Source organism: Lepisosteus platostomus, chromosome 20, assembly GCF_059453375.1.
Source record: "Lepisosteus platostomus isolate fLepPlt1 chromosome 20, fLepPlt1.hap1, whole genome shotgun sequence".
NCBI lineage: Eukaryota > Metazoa > Chordata > Actinopteri > Semionotiformes > Lepisosteidae > Lepisosteus > Lepisosteus platostomus.
The window spans coordinates 12,931,399-12,943,864 of record NC_142630.1 but is presented as its reverse complement, the minus strand read 5'-3'; the positions used below and the strand labels follow the sequence as shown (position 1 = coordinate 12,943,864).

The following is a 12,466-nucleotide window of genomic DNA, read 5'->3' as shown; positions in this document are numbered from 1 at the left end:
AGATGGCAGCATGATAAATTCTAGTTCCTACACATTTAATGTAAGCTTGACAGGGATCCTTAAGTCATCACCATGGCTCAGAGACAAACCTTCAGAAGACTAGATAATGTGTGCACTTTGCTGAAGGTAAATGACTCTGAAAAATGTCTCTAACCAAACTTTGGAGCTATTACTATTGTAGGTCTTTTTCCATAAGTTATGAAACTTTGAACAGCCAAATGCATGATGTAAATTATAAGGTTCCATTTTGACCAGTGCAGGTTTGTCCTAATTCAGTTAGATATTAACAATGAAGTGAGTGAAACAAAACGTATTCTGGGTTTCCTCCTGCTGTAAGTTTCTCTAAGGCTGGTGAGTACTAAGACCAGCTTGCTGCTCTGTTTACCTTGTCATATAACCGAGCAATCTGTGTAATGGAAGAATGCGCATGTAACGTGGCTGTCTCTCGGCCTTTTTTGCCACTGTGCCACAGCATGCAGCATGCCCTTGGGGCTGTGTGTGTGCCAGCTGCTCCAGGAGGGTGGCGTGACTCACTCACACCCGTCTCCTTACCTGCAGCTGTGTCTGCTCCTGCCTGCCGGTCTCTGGTTCTCACCTTCTCTCAACTTGTCTTTTCCACGTTTCCCGCCCCACCCCTTATCTGTCACTTGGAACAAAATCTCACCTCTTCCTCCTACATGCTGCTCCGATCCCCACGCTCCCCTCCTGCTCTCCTGACCCCTGTCCTCCACCTGTTTCTCCATTTTATTATGGCTTGTCGGTCTCTCCATCACCTCGCTCTCTCCTATGCCCGCTCATCTCTTTTTCCCTCCTCCATCTGTAAATGCCTCTCTTTTTTGTTTTCCTCCTTATTTTCCTCACTTTACTTCTTTTTCCTTTCTTTTGTGTCTGTTCTCTTCCCCTCCTCTTTTCTTGGGTACACACACTATCCGTATTCCCCACGATTCTCTGTACAATTCCCTCTGTGCACCTCCTGTGGCCCCGCCCCTCTCTCCCCTGATCCTGCTGTCCTTTCCCACTTCCGTCCTTAATTTCCGCACCCCCTTCGTCTCACCCTCACTTCTTTATCCTGTCTGCTCACCCCACCGCTGCCACCACGCTGTTTCCACCCTGTTCCCCCATGACACTTCCTCCACGCTCCCTTGCACTTCCTGTCTCATGCGCCCTTGCCCCACCCCCTTCCCCCCCTCCAGCAGTGTAAACAGCGCCCACAGTAGCGCCTCCCGCTCCTCCAGTGGCTCTCAGACTCACTCACCCAGTTCGTCCTATCGCTACCGCAGCCTGGCTCAGCCCCCGCCCGGGGGGGCCCAGAGGCTCAGCAGCGTCTCGTCCCACGACTCAGGCTTCATCTCCCAGGACGCTGCTGTCTACTCCAAGCCCCCCTCGCCCATGCCCTCTGACATCACCAGCCAGGTAGGTGCCCCCTCTGCACAGAGCACGGTGACAGGTACTGAAGAAAACAGTGATCTCATGCAAGTGTCTACATTTCCGTTCTCTTTCGATGTAGTTCATCGTGTAAGATTCCTTGTATGTTTGAATAATTCTAGTTCAAGGAGGCAGTACTTTTTTCTTCTTTCTTATTACTATACTAGGGGTATAGGGATATAGTATACTACACTAGAATCTATACTAGGGATCCCTAACTCTTCTAACTCCTTAACTAAGGTTTTGTGCTACTCCCTTTTTTAGCTAATTTAACTTCTTCCTCAGTCACACTGATGGACACTAATGGTTTTAGCAGACCTGTAAAACTTGAGGCATTGTCATCCTCAAGGACTGGCACTGAGTACATCTGGTTTATGAGGTACGTTCATTGGTGCCCAGATGGTTGCTGCAATTAACGCTATTTTAGTATTTTATTTGAATAAAAGTGCCAGGTGTCGCTGTATTTATAGGGCAGTGATAGGTTGCGTTATTCTTAAGCCCGTGCTGCAGAGTGGCATGCAGTCCCCCTAAATCTCTGCCTTTCTGCTGTGCAGAAGTCATCGAGTTCAGCTTCCTCAGAGGCGTCGGAGACCTGCCAGTCCGTCAGCGAGTGCAGCTCCCCCACCTCGGTTAGTTCAACATCTACCGCCGGGGCCTGGTCAGGGGGAGAAAAGGTGATTCTTCATCCTACGCTCGCTCACTCCCCTCAACCTCACGCACTCACGCTCGGCTCCTCCCTCGTGCTGCTACTCAGAGCGCCTCCTGCCTGCCAGTGTTGCCTTCGCCTCTGGCTTTGTCCAGAGCACCTGCACTCTCACACCCACGGACTCAGTCTCACGGCCCTGTCTCAGAGCAGGGCTCTGCTCACACGCTCACACTCTCTCACCTTGCTTGCCGTTTCTGGGAGGGGGGGAGAGACGTATCGTAGTTCACAACCATGGTCATGTGCGTTGAACACTGCTACTGTAAGTGTGAAAGTGGATTAAAAAAATCCTAAAATTGCAAAGTATTACCAAATGAAGAATAGGGCTTTTTTAAGCACATACAATATGTGATAGGTTTACGGAGCCTATTTTGAAACTCAGAAGTCCAAATGCGACAAACGGGCTGTGTGGACTCATTCTGCAGATGTAAAATTGAAGTGGGGGGGACAGAATAAGCAGGGCACACCCTCAGATCTTGCTATTCAGAAAACCTTGCACCATCGCAAGTCTGTTTGTGATGTGATATTGTAAACACAAACTAGACTTGCAAAACTTGCGGTGTACCATTAGATCACAAACCTATAGCGGGTCCGCTAGTATCTAATCACAAATTAATAGAGAAATACTGCATCTTGAAGTATAAGAATAGTAAGTATGGTGTATTTCCTCTATAAATCTGTAGTCCGTAAAATTGCAACTGAATAGTTTCTGTTCAAATGATGGATACGGTGATGGTATTTTGAAAAAAAATCATTTTTCGCTCTTCTTACTCTGCTTTTTAAACTGAATTGACTGTATTCCAGCAGATAGGCAAACCTGGTGATCGTGAGGAATGAGGGTTGTGGTGCAGTAAACTGGGTGTTATTCATCCCTGCTCTTTATGCCTCTCATTCATAGTTACCTCCCACACTGTCCTGTGGACCACGGTCATATATGTTTCTGTGTCCAGTGGTTTCTCATGGAGGCCCCCTGGATCCCAGTGTCATGGCTGCCCTAGATCATGCCTGCTCTGATTATGTTGTCTTTCCGTTCTGCAGTTTGGCTCGTCCTTCGCTACCTTCCGCCCTGCTATCTCTCACACTGGCTCCATCAGGCCTTTTTCTGTCATTCTTCCTGCGTCCCCACCCTATAACTGCCCCCCTGGATCCAACACTTACTCTCCCACATCAAAGGTTCCTTGCTGGAAGGTTTGTTTTCATTTGCACTTTATCTTCTGAGTTTCTTCTTTTTCTCTGTTTTGATGTTTGCTTGTTTTGCCTCTTCAGTTAATGCTTTGGTTTAATTTGCTCACCTTCTGCTTAAACTCACTCATTAATTCATTACTTTGCTCCCTAACTTGTGTTCCTGTTTTGTCATGATATGGTCAGCTCAACCCAGTTTCGACCACTTTCTGAAATCTCTCAGGAGATATATGTAATGGCATAAGATATAATTTGAAGTATTATTTTTCAACTGAGTTTTTGTTTTGTTGAAAAGAACACGTGGGACAAGAGTTGAGTCCAGTGTGCTCAAGAATCAGGTTTATATGAACTGAAAAGCCATGCCATTGAACTGTCTGGATCCGAGATTTCTCCCTTGCTGCTGGGGTAGGAATTGCTTTTTTGTGCCTCTCGATAACCCCTCCCACCTCTCCAGGATTGGTCTAAACCAGGTCCTTATGACCAGCCATTGGTCAGCACACTACAGCGGAGAAAGGAGCCAATAGAGCGCCTCAGAGAGTCAGAGCAAGGCCCTCCCCCTCCAGGGTATGCTGGGTTACATCCAGAGGACCCTCAGAGGACCAGGATGACTCCAGCCACCATCGCTGCCAAGGTAACGTCCCATCATTTCCTTTCTGAACTTTGGGTACACAGCTGGTGTCGGTGGCGTTATTTCGCTCCCGTATAAAGAGCATACATAATCGCAGTAATGACTGGAGCGGATAGTTGCTTTTATCTCTATTTCATGAAGTATTAATATTAAAGAGAAGCAAATGTTACTCGTAGCACACGGCATATTAGTGATTCCTCCCCTGTCCCCCGTCGTGTCTCTCAGCACGGGGAGGAGGTCTCCCCTGCTGCCAGTGACCTGGCCATGGTGTTGACCCGGGGGCTCAGCATGGAGCACCAGAAGAGCAGCCGTGACTCCCTGCAGTACTCCAGCGGCTACAGCACACAGACCACCACCCCCTCCTGCTCTGAGGACACCATCCCCTCCCAAGGTGACTGCAAGGCCTCGTCTCAAGGGCTTTAAGCAACACGGAAAAGGCTAATGTCTCTCTGCTCTGTAATGTTTCTGGTGCAGTACCTGTGACATTCAGTTTTTTTTTTTCAAAAAGGGCAGATGTGCGAAATCAGTTCCAGATATCTGAAGGTCAATAAACCTAACTAGCAGACCTATTGTTGATCTTTTCCTGCAGAGAGACCTTGTTAATCCCCCTTGATTAGGAATGATATATAAAAGGTCTTTTACAACATGGGATGGGTTTCCTTGTATTTCATTTGGGCCTTTTCCCTGAATGTGTAGAAGCGAAAGGTGTCGATTCTCTTGTAGAAATGAGCCCAGTGTCTCCAGAGGCTCCTCCTCTGAAGCCGAAAGAAGGACCAATTCCCTCCCTCTGTCCCTTTCCAGTTGTCATTTGGACAAGCAGAAAGCTGTTTGCTTTTCTGGGGGACACTAAAGAGTGAGGTGTGATGAGGTGGCCAACACTGAAGAGGGACCTCACTGCTAAATTCGACTGAGGGCTATTTGTAACTTATTTAAGTACCGTAGCTCCTTCAGGTTGTCCAGTCGTTGTTTCCTTAAATAAATCATTTGGCTAACGTGCTTTTCTCCATCTCCAGTGTCTGATTATGACTGCTACTCAGTGAACGGGGACGCAGAAGGGGACGTGCAGACCGAGTTCGACAAGTCCTCCACGATCCCGCGCAACAGCAACATCGCCCAGAACTACCGCCGCATGATTCAGACCAAGCGGCCAGCGAGCACTGCGGGGCTGCCCAGCGGGGTGGGTGCCCCGGGGGCCCATCCGGGAGGAGGAGGAGGTGGGGGCAGTGGTACCCCAGGAGTGGCCACCATTCGTCGGACGCCCTCCACCAAACCCTCAGTCAGACGCACCCTGTCAAACGCCGGGCCCATTCCCATCCGCCCGCCCATTGTGCCAGTCAAGACACCCACAGTGCCCGACTCCCCAAGTTACACAGGCCCCCCTGCCAGGGTGGGCAGCGAGGAGTGTGTCTTCTACGCGGACGACACGTCTCCCAACGCCATGGATTATGTCAAAGCCTCCCCCAAGCGTCTCAGCCTGCCCAACACCGCCTGGGGCTCCGGCGCTGGACTGGAGATGAGCGTCTACGCCCAGCCGCCTCCTCCCCTGAGCACGGAGGAGGACCTGCTCCTGGCTGCCAACCGCCACAGTCTTGTGGAGAAGATCGGCGAGCTGGTGGCCAGCGCTCACGCCCTGGGGGAGGGCCAGTTCCCCTTCCCCTCGCTCCCGGGCGACGACCCCGGCGGCGACCCCCAGGCCCCTCCCCCCGGGCCCGCCCCCTCACAGGACCCTGCCCCCGGGGGCGAGGACATGCTGGTCGCGATCCGGCGCGGGGTGCGGCTTCGCAAGACCCTCACCAACGACAGGTCGGCACCTCGGATTTTGTGATAACCCGGGAGAGAACCCCTGGCCCGCTCGGCGCCCCCCTCCCCCCTCTTCGCTGACTCTTTAGAGAAAAAAAGAAATATGTTTAAAGAGAAAAGAGTAATTAAGTAATTAAAGTAAATAATAAATAAATGTTAATAAAAAGAAAAGGCCTCGGTCACTATCCTTCTAGCGTGTACAGACGCATGTTTTTAATCTTAACGCTGCCACCGGATCTGTTGACTGTAGCGAGGCACTGACTTACTGTGGGACCTTGTTTTATAATTTTTGGCCATCCCCCACCCTCTCGCAGACACACAGACGGAGAAGGAGGTGGGGGACAACTGGACCCTTCCCCAGGAGCTACTAATCACAAGTTCCTCTGCGCATTTTGGACATCAGATACTAGGCTTGACTCCATGGTAACAGAAACCCCTCCCTTTCTGTGTGTCTCCGTCTGCCTGTTTTTCTGTCGGCCAGACAGGTTCAGGGTGCGGGGGCTGACAGGCGTGCTGTAGATCAGTTTCTGTCATTTCAGAATGGGGTTTGTGCTGCTCTCACTATTCATTCTTAGTTCTTCATCAGCCCTCAAATCTTCGTTACTGAACCGGGTAGAGTTTGAATGTGATGCTGTGCTATTAGAGCAGAGTCTGAGGTCAGTTTGCAGGTTTGTATTTTAGAAAAAGAGAGTGTACGATTGCAGTCTAGAATTAAGCAATAAATATGCTTGAGGGAAAGAGAGGGATGACATTGAAAGATTCTGCAGTGTGGGATTATTTTATGTTTGTTCCTTTTTGCTCTTCTCGTTGTTGATGTCTTTATGTAAAAGGACAAGCAGATATACACTGTAACTCTGTGGTACAGATTTAAAATGGGCCCGCAAACCACTTTTCCAGAAAAAAAACCATGTATAGAGAACGAGTGAAAAAGTTCTTCGATTCTTTAGAGGTGAGTTCTGATTTTGTACCACTAGGTGTCATTGCAGCCTCACAACACTGACATGTCATTACAATAACCAGGCTCTGCATGTTAGTTGGTCAAAATCTAAATGTTATTTTGAGGAATACAGTACATGGTGTAAGTGCGATGAAACAATTTACAGAGGAAAAAATAATCTCAGAGATGATTCAGAGAGGGATACAGGAAGTGACGCAGAGCGATTGGGGATATATCGACAGAGGGGGGGTGTTTTGTTTTTAAAAGAAAGGAAAGCAATATTATTTTTAGTTTTCTGTATTTGCCGTGGAATGCTGGGTTTCAGGGAATGCAGGGCACTGAACGATGGGGATGTAATCTGCTGTTTCGGTGGGTTGCAGAGAGGGTAGCTAGTTGTACTGAGAGAGAGTGGTTTGTAGTGAGGGGATGTTGGTTGGTGGTTTAGCTCAGGAAATAGACACTTGGGAGTAGGATTTCACTCCAATTAAAAAAATACAACCTTATTTGAACAATGGACAGTTGTTCTGTAAATTGGAGGAAAACATCTAAACTTAAACACCATGAAAGTATTAGTGATGTGTACAAACAATACACCAGGATATCAGAGTTCATTTGGTGAGTACTGCCTGTGTGCCGCCTATCAGTCATGTAATGCTTATGATATATTTGGGCGGATTGGAGGTGTTGCCATTTCTGGTGTATGCTTTAGATCCTGTAGAGTTAAAGTGCACTTAAATGAATCCCATAAGACATTCTTTTGTTTTTCATTTCAATAGTATGGGGATCAAAAAGGAAAAGGAAAGCTCTGATTGTCTGCGTTGATCGTGTGGGTAACGTCAGGCAAATACTGCCAAGGACACATACTGTTACAGTGCTCATACTGGTCCTCATGGTTTTCATTGAATTTGTGTAGCACAGGATTATTGGTTGAAAATGCTTTTTCTTTTTCACTCCCCATTTTACATAGCCATTCATTACACAAGACCAGAAAGCGTAGAAAGTAAAATTTAAAAACACGCTGTAAATATTTTTTTTCTAATTTTACAATTAGAATATTGTGTGACCAATAATTACCTTGTATAGAATGTGTACTTCATATAATAACATGCATCTAGATTAAATTAAACCATAGAAAAAGAAAAAAACACTCAAAATATTATTGTTTTGTATTTATATATGCAAGTAGATGAAAAATGAATAGATTCTTTACCTTCTGAAAGAGCATGGTTAATTTAATCAGCTAAATCATCAAATTCGTTACCACATTATAATTTGTTTTTACAGTAAGTACCAAATGAGATTCCTTAACATGTAATAGTTTAGCAAGGAACGGTCTCCTTAAATTGAGAAATTGGAGATCAGAAACTCCAGTGTGGGCTCTCTGTGGCCCTGAGACAAACAAGCCAAAGTGTAATTCACACTGAGAGAAGAGCACAGGAAATGATCCCTGGATTGCAAAATTCCAACATACATACTAGTAGCTCATTTTCTTCATGATAATTCTTAGTGAAGGATCGTACTTAAAAAATACGTAACTTATATTAAGTGGATTTCATCAAAGACTATTCTAAAAAATATTCCCAATGACCTAATCAGTCTATGAATTAAGACACAATAAGAAAACACACAGTCTTGCAACTTGAAAAGTCAGCAGACTCCAGACAGGATAGGTTTATATATCTGCCAGTATGTCGGTCATGTCGTAGTGTTAATATGCAATAATTCTCTCTGAACTGGAGTAACGGGTAATGTGTCTTTTCATGGTCTGTATTATTAAACTCTTAAATACTCAATGCTATCATATAAGCTGCATTAATGTAATGAAATGTTAGAAAATGCAGATTTCCCATGCAATATTTTATTTACAAACTGTAAATTAAAACTGTATTCTGTGAATTCCTTCATAGGGATTCTCAGAAGGTATATTTAAATAGTTTAGATTTATAATGTTCGCAAGGCGTGCTGGCAGACGAGTGTGAAATCGTGTCCCATCAATTCTGTGCTCTGCTCTGCCTTTTATGAAGCTCTGTGTGGACAGGGAGGTTTGGGAAGAAAAAGCTGAAATGGGGCACAGCAGCACAAACCCAATGACTTCAGCACAGGGCCTCTGCCCTCCTGTCTTGACCATGTCCACCAAGTGTTCATCTGTTGTCTCCCGTAAAACACAGGCCATTACCTTGTATATATGTATAAGAAGGTGAACACTAATTGTATAAGTCGCATTGCAAAAGTGTTTGACACTAATATTGTCTAGACGTACTGAAAAGAAAGGGCAAAAGTCAAGTCTTTGGGGGTCAAAGTGGCACGTGTTTTTAGCTGAACCCGAAATGAAATGATGCTGTCTGGACGTGTAACTGTGCAATCTATGTCACAAGAGAAGCTGCACAATGTTGTGTTTCTTTCCACCCCGGAAACAGGGTTGGTGAGGGATGAATGACGAGGAAAAAAAGAAATTAAGTTTGAAACTGCAGAAGGTAGCTCATCAACACCCTGAAAAACATCCACAATGGTCACGCCTGTGGTGTTGCTTTAATTCTGGTGTTGGTCCTTTCAAGCAGCACTGTGAAAGCCCTTGTGTCACCAAATTCTGCTATCGCTACGGCGCCTCTACACCTGTCCTCACAATGAGGTGTGTTACTGTAAGGCCTTCAAACAGATTCGTTTTTCCTTTTTAGATCCTCATTCTCCTTTTTCTATACAGTTCTGTGTCCAGAAAGGTTTTTTTTTTTGCAAAAGAGAGTACCTCCACAAGTGTCTATGGGGAGTTCAAAAGACCCCAGTTCTGCGTTTGTGCACATTGTATCAGGGGCACTTCTCCAGCTGTCCAGACTAGCTAGGAGCAGTAGTAGTTTTACTGAGACTCCACTGGTTGGAGATGGTACTGTGTCCTGCAGTTAAACTGCAAGTGAGAACACTGGTTCAAAACTGGTAGACCATGTCACCATGTGACAGCGCTGAGTTTACTGTTCTGGATCCCTGTTTGCTGAGGCAGGACTAGTTGGCCAGATCTCCAGCAGAGGTGCAGACTGTAAGGACAGTCAGGCAGGACTGCAGGGGAGTATTTCTAGCAAATCCAGTGGCGAAGATTCAATGATGATCATTGTACTGCATTTGCGGTGTATGCTGTTTGTTCTGTACTGATTTGACTGCTGTTCACGGGTTTTAAAACAAATTAGGTTAGGAAACCTGCACAGCCTTTTTAATTCACTGTGTTGTTAGCACTGACATCATCTGGTGAAAAAATGCCTGTTGATGTCACTTAATGTGAAACTAAAGCCAGGCTTTAGTCACTGTATTTCTGTTAAAAAAATCAAATTTTCCTCAATTTTAATGTTTCCTCTTTCCCTGGGGTAAAGTGAGTGCTCTTAACACTTTGTTTTGGATGTAACTCTCTTGTTTTCAGAGGCCTAATGCAAAGCAAAGCATTTAGGATTTTCGAGGAAAGACAACAGGATGATTTGTTAATGTGATCGACTTAGTACTAAAACAGAAAAACTAGGGCAGGGATTGCAGCACAAGGGAATTCATCTTGTTTCCGTAAAGCAATCATCGTATCTGGAAAAAAAGGTGTTTCAGGCTACAGCAAGTGATTTCACAGTGCTCACATGATGTAGCGGCACTTCAAAGAATTGCAGGCTCGTTAATTCTGACCCATGGTGGCAGGATATCTGAAATCTGATTGGGCTTTTCTGCCCAAGCTTTTTTTGTAACCTAAAAAAAAATCTGCTGAAAAATCACCACTCCAGCGTACCATCCACACCTGAGCAGCGAGTGTGCGAAAATATCTTCCTGATGACTTATAGAAGTACAGCAACACAGCTCCACATTGCAGCCCCCAGGCTGTTATAGAGACTGTAGAATTGCAGTGGAATGTCTGGTACTGCTGACTCCAGATAAAAGTTGTGAGGCAAGAGAAGGAAAAACAAAACACACCTCATTATTGGATTTCTGCAAGGGGTCGGTCTCTCTTGAATAAACAGTTTCAGAAAGTCTTTCCTTTTCAGTTAATCGATTAGAGGAGGCATATAATTGGACAGGAAAATTAAGGGGTGATTAAACTAACATGACAAAAAAAAGATAAACGCTAAGCTGTTTTCTGCATAAATGTGGTGTGAAATATGAGATGTATTCTGTATCTTGAGAACTAACAGTTCATTCCAACTTCTTCCTGTGACTGTGGATAATCTTTCAGTTGCCATGATGTCTCTGTGGACGATTATCTAGCATCAATGTTCTGTCAAAGCACTTTTGATCACAGTCTAAAGACAGATAAGACCTTTTCTCTTTTTTATTTTCCAAATTAAATGCGTTCACTGCTTTTGAAATAGAAACTTTTGTTGACTTTACTGCTGTGTTTAATTGTAAATAGCCTGGAGTATAATTATAATTGTTTTGCTGTGTATATAAGTGTTGTTTTAAACCGCGCAGGCAAGCTTTATTAACATCTGTCAACATGAAAAATGAAAAAGGTTCAGCTTCTGCATAGGATGCATTTAGTTTCCCAGTAGTTTAGCTCAATGCTTTACCATGGTCCTTGGCCAGTGATTAGTACATAAACATAAACGAACTGATGTTCATTTGAATGTTCACAATGTTCACTCCTGCATTCACATATAGACTTCAGCTTATTCTGAGACCGTATGCCTTTAATTTCAGGCTAATGTGCTATAAAAAACCCTGACTTTTTAATATTTCTTTATTCTACTATACAATCCGGGATGGTGTGGGGCAGCCCAGAGCACATCTTTAAGGTCAACAGAACGTGCCAATGAACATGCTTCCCAGTGCAATCCAATTAGAAATCCTCCTTTTCTATTGGCAATGACTGCAGGCACTGCAAGCTACAGTAACACTGGCATGCTGATATTCTGAAACCAGGCACTAGACCCTCTATGAAATTGCATTAGAAGAGTTATGATCATATTCAGATTTTACCCCAGATGAGCAAGACTACCCCAAACAAACATGCCCCCTCTTCCAAACTGAAGTGCATCACGTACATTTCTCCTAAATCAAGGTGCATGCACCTTATTGAGCCCTTTACCAGTCTGAGTACCTTGAGGTTCTGAAGCTAAAAACACTGCATCTCCGAACTTGACCTTTGCCTCCTTTTTTTAATGATTATTTTTATTATTGTGAAGAGATATGATGTGTGCATTGTTTTTGTACAAAAGAAATTCTCCTTCCAGTGAAGTTACGTAACGCTGCTGGTGCTGTTGTTTTCTGTCTTTTTTTCCAGTCCCTTTTTTAATTTATTGGGTTGTTTTTTCAGGCATTCTCTTCCCCCCCATATTTTGTAATATTTATCCTTTTAATTTGTTAACTTTAGTCACTGCTAACGTAACAAAAATGCACTGTGATGATTCCAGTATTAATAAAAGTTGTACTTAAATAATGTGCTTTCACCTGTGTTGTGTATTTACTTTTCAAAAGAGGGGTTAACCCACATGGGCAGATTAAAAGTTAACATACTCCCTGCTAAGCACACAGCATCTCAATTAAATGTGTTCTTTACGTAGATCTGCTGTTTACACACTGTACTGTATATTTAACATACTGTAGCTTCAAAATCAGTCCAATTTAACTTTGCATGCACCAGACCACTAGAAATGTATTGACTACTAACTTTTTATACGATCCGACGTATTATCTGTTCTCATGTCAGCTGTGGGATTGTGGAGGTGGATCATATTTGTATTCATTAAAAGCTACCCTGGTAAAAGTCTAGCACACCCACCCACATAGTGGTACACCCAGGTAAAAGCAGAATAAAGAATTAGAAAACAAATGA

General features: G+C 44.5%; 1 protein-coding gene across 14 annotated transcripts in view; it reads left to right on the top strand.

Annotated features, from left to right (window-relative positions):
• Positions 1-12,070, top strand: part of LOC148644515 (protein MTSS 2-like) — a 73,801-nt gene extending 61,731 nt beyond the window's left edge. For 2 of the 14 annotated variants that reach the window (XM_088614115.1, XM_088614114.1), the window contains exons 10-15: positions 1,281-1,413; positions 1,980-2,054; positions 3,167-3,316; positions 3,765-3,941; positions 4,164-4,329; positions 4,952-12,070. In XM_088614115.1, the coding sequence (XP_088470241.1) occupies positions 1,281-1,413; positions 1,980-2,054; positions 3,167-3,316; positions 3,765-3,941; positions 4,164-4,329; positions 4,952-5,763 (1,513 nt within the window). In that variant the 3' untranslated portion in view covers positions 5,764-12,070. Of the gene's footprint in view, positions 1-1,193; positions 1,414-1,979; positions 2,100-3,166; positions 3,317-3,764; positions 3,942-4,163; positions 4,330-4,951 lie in introns of all 14 variants that reach the window. The other 12 variants (XM_088614113.1, XM_088614112.1, XM_088614110.1 and 9 more) reach the window with 9 other exon arrangements.
• The last annotated feature ends 396 nt before the right edge of the window (positions 12,071-12,466 follow it).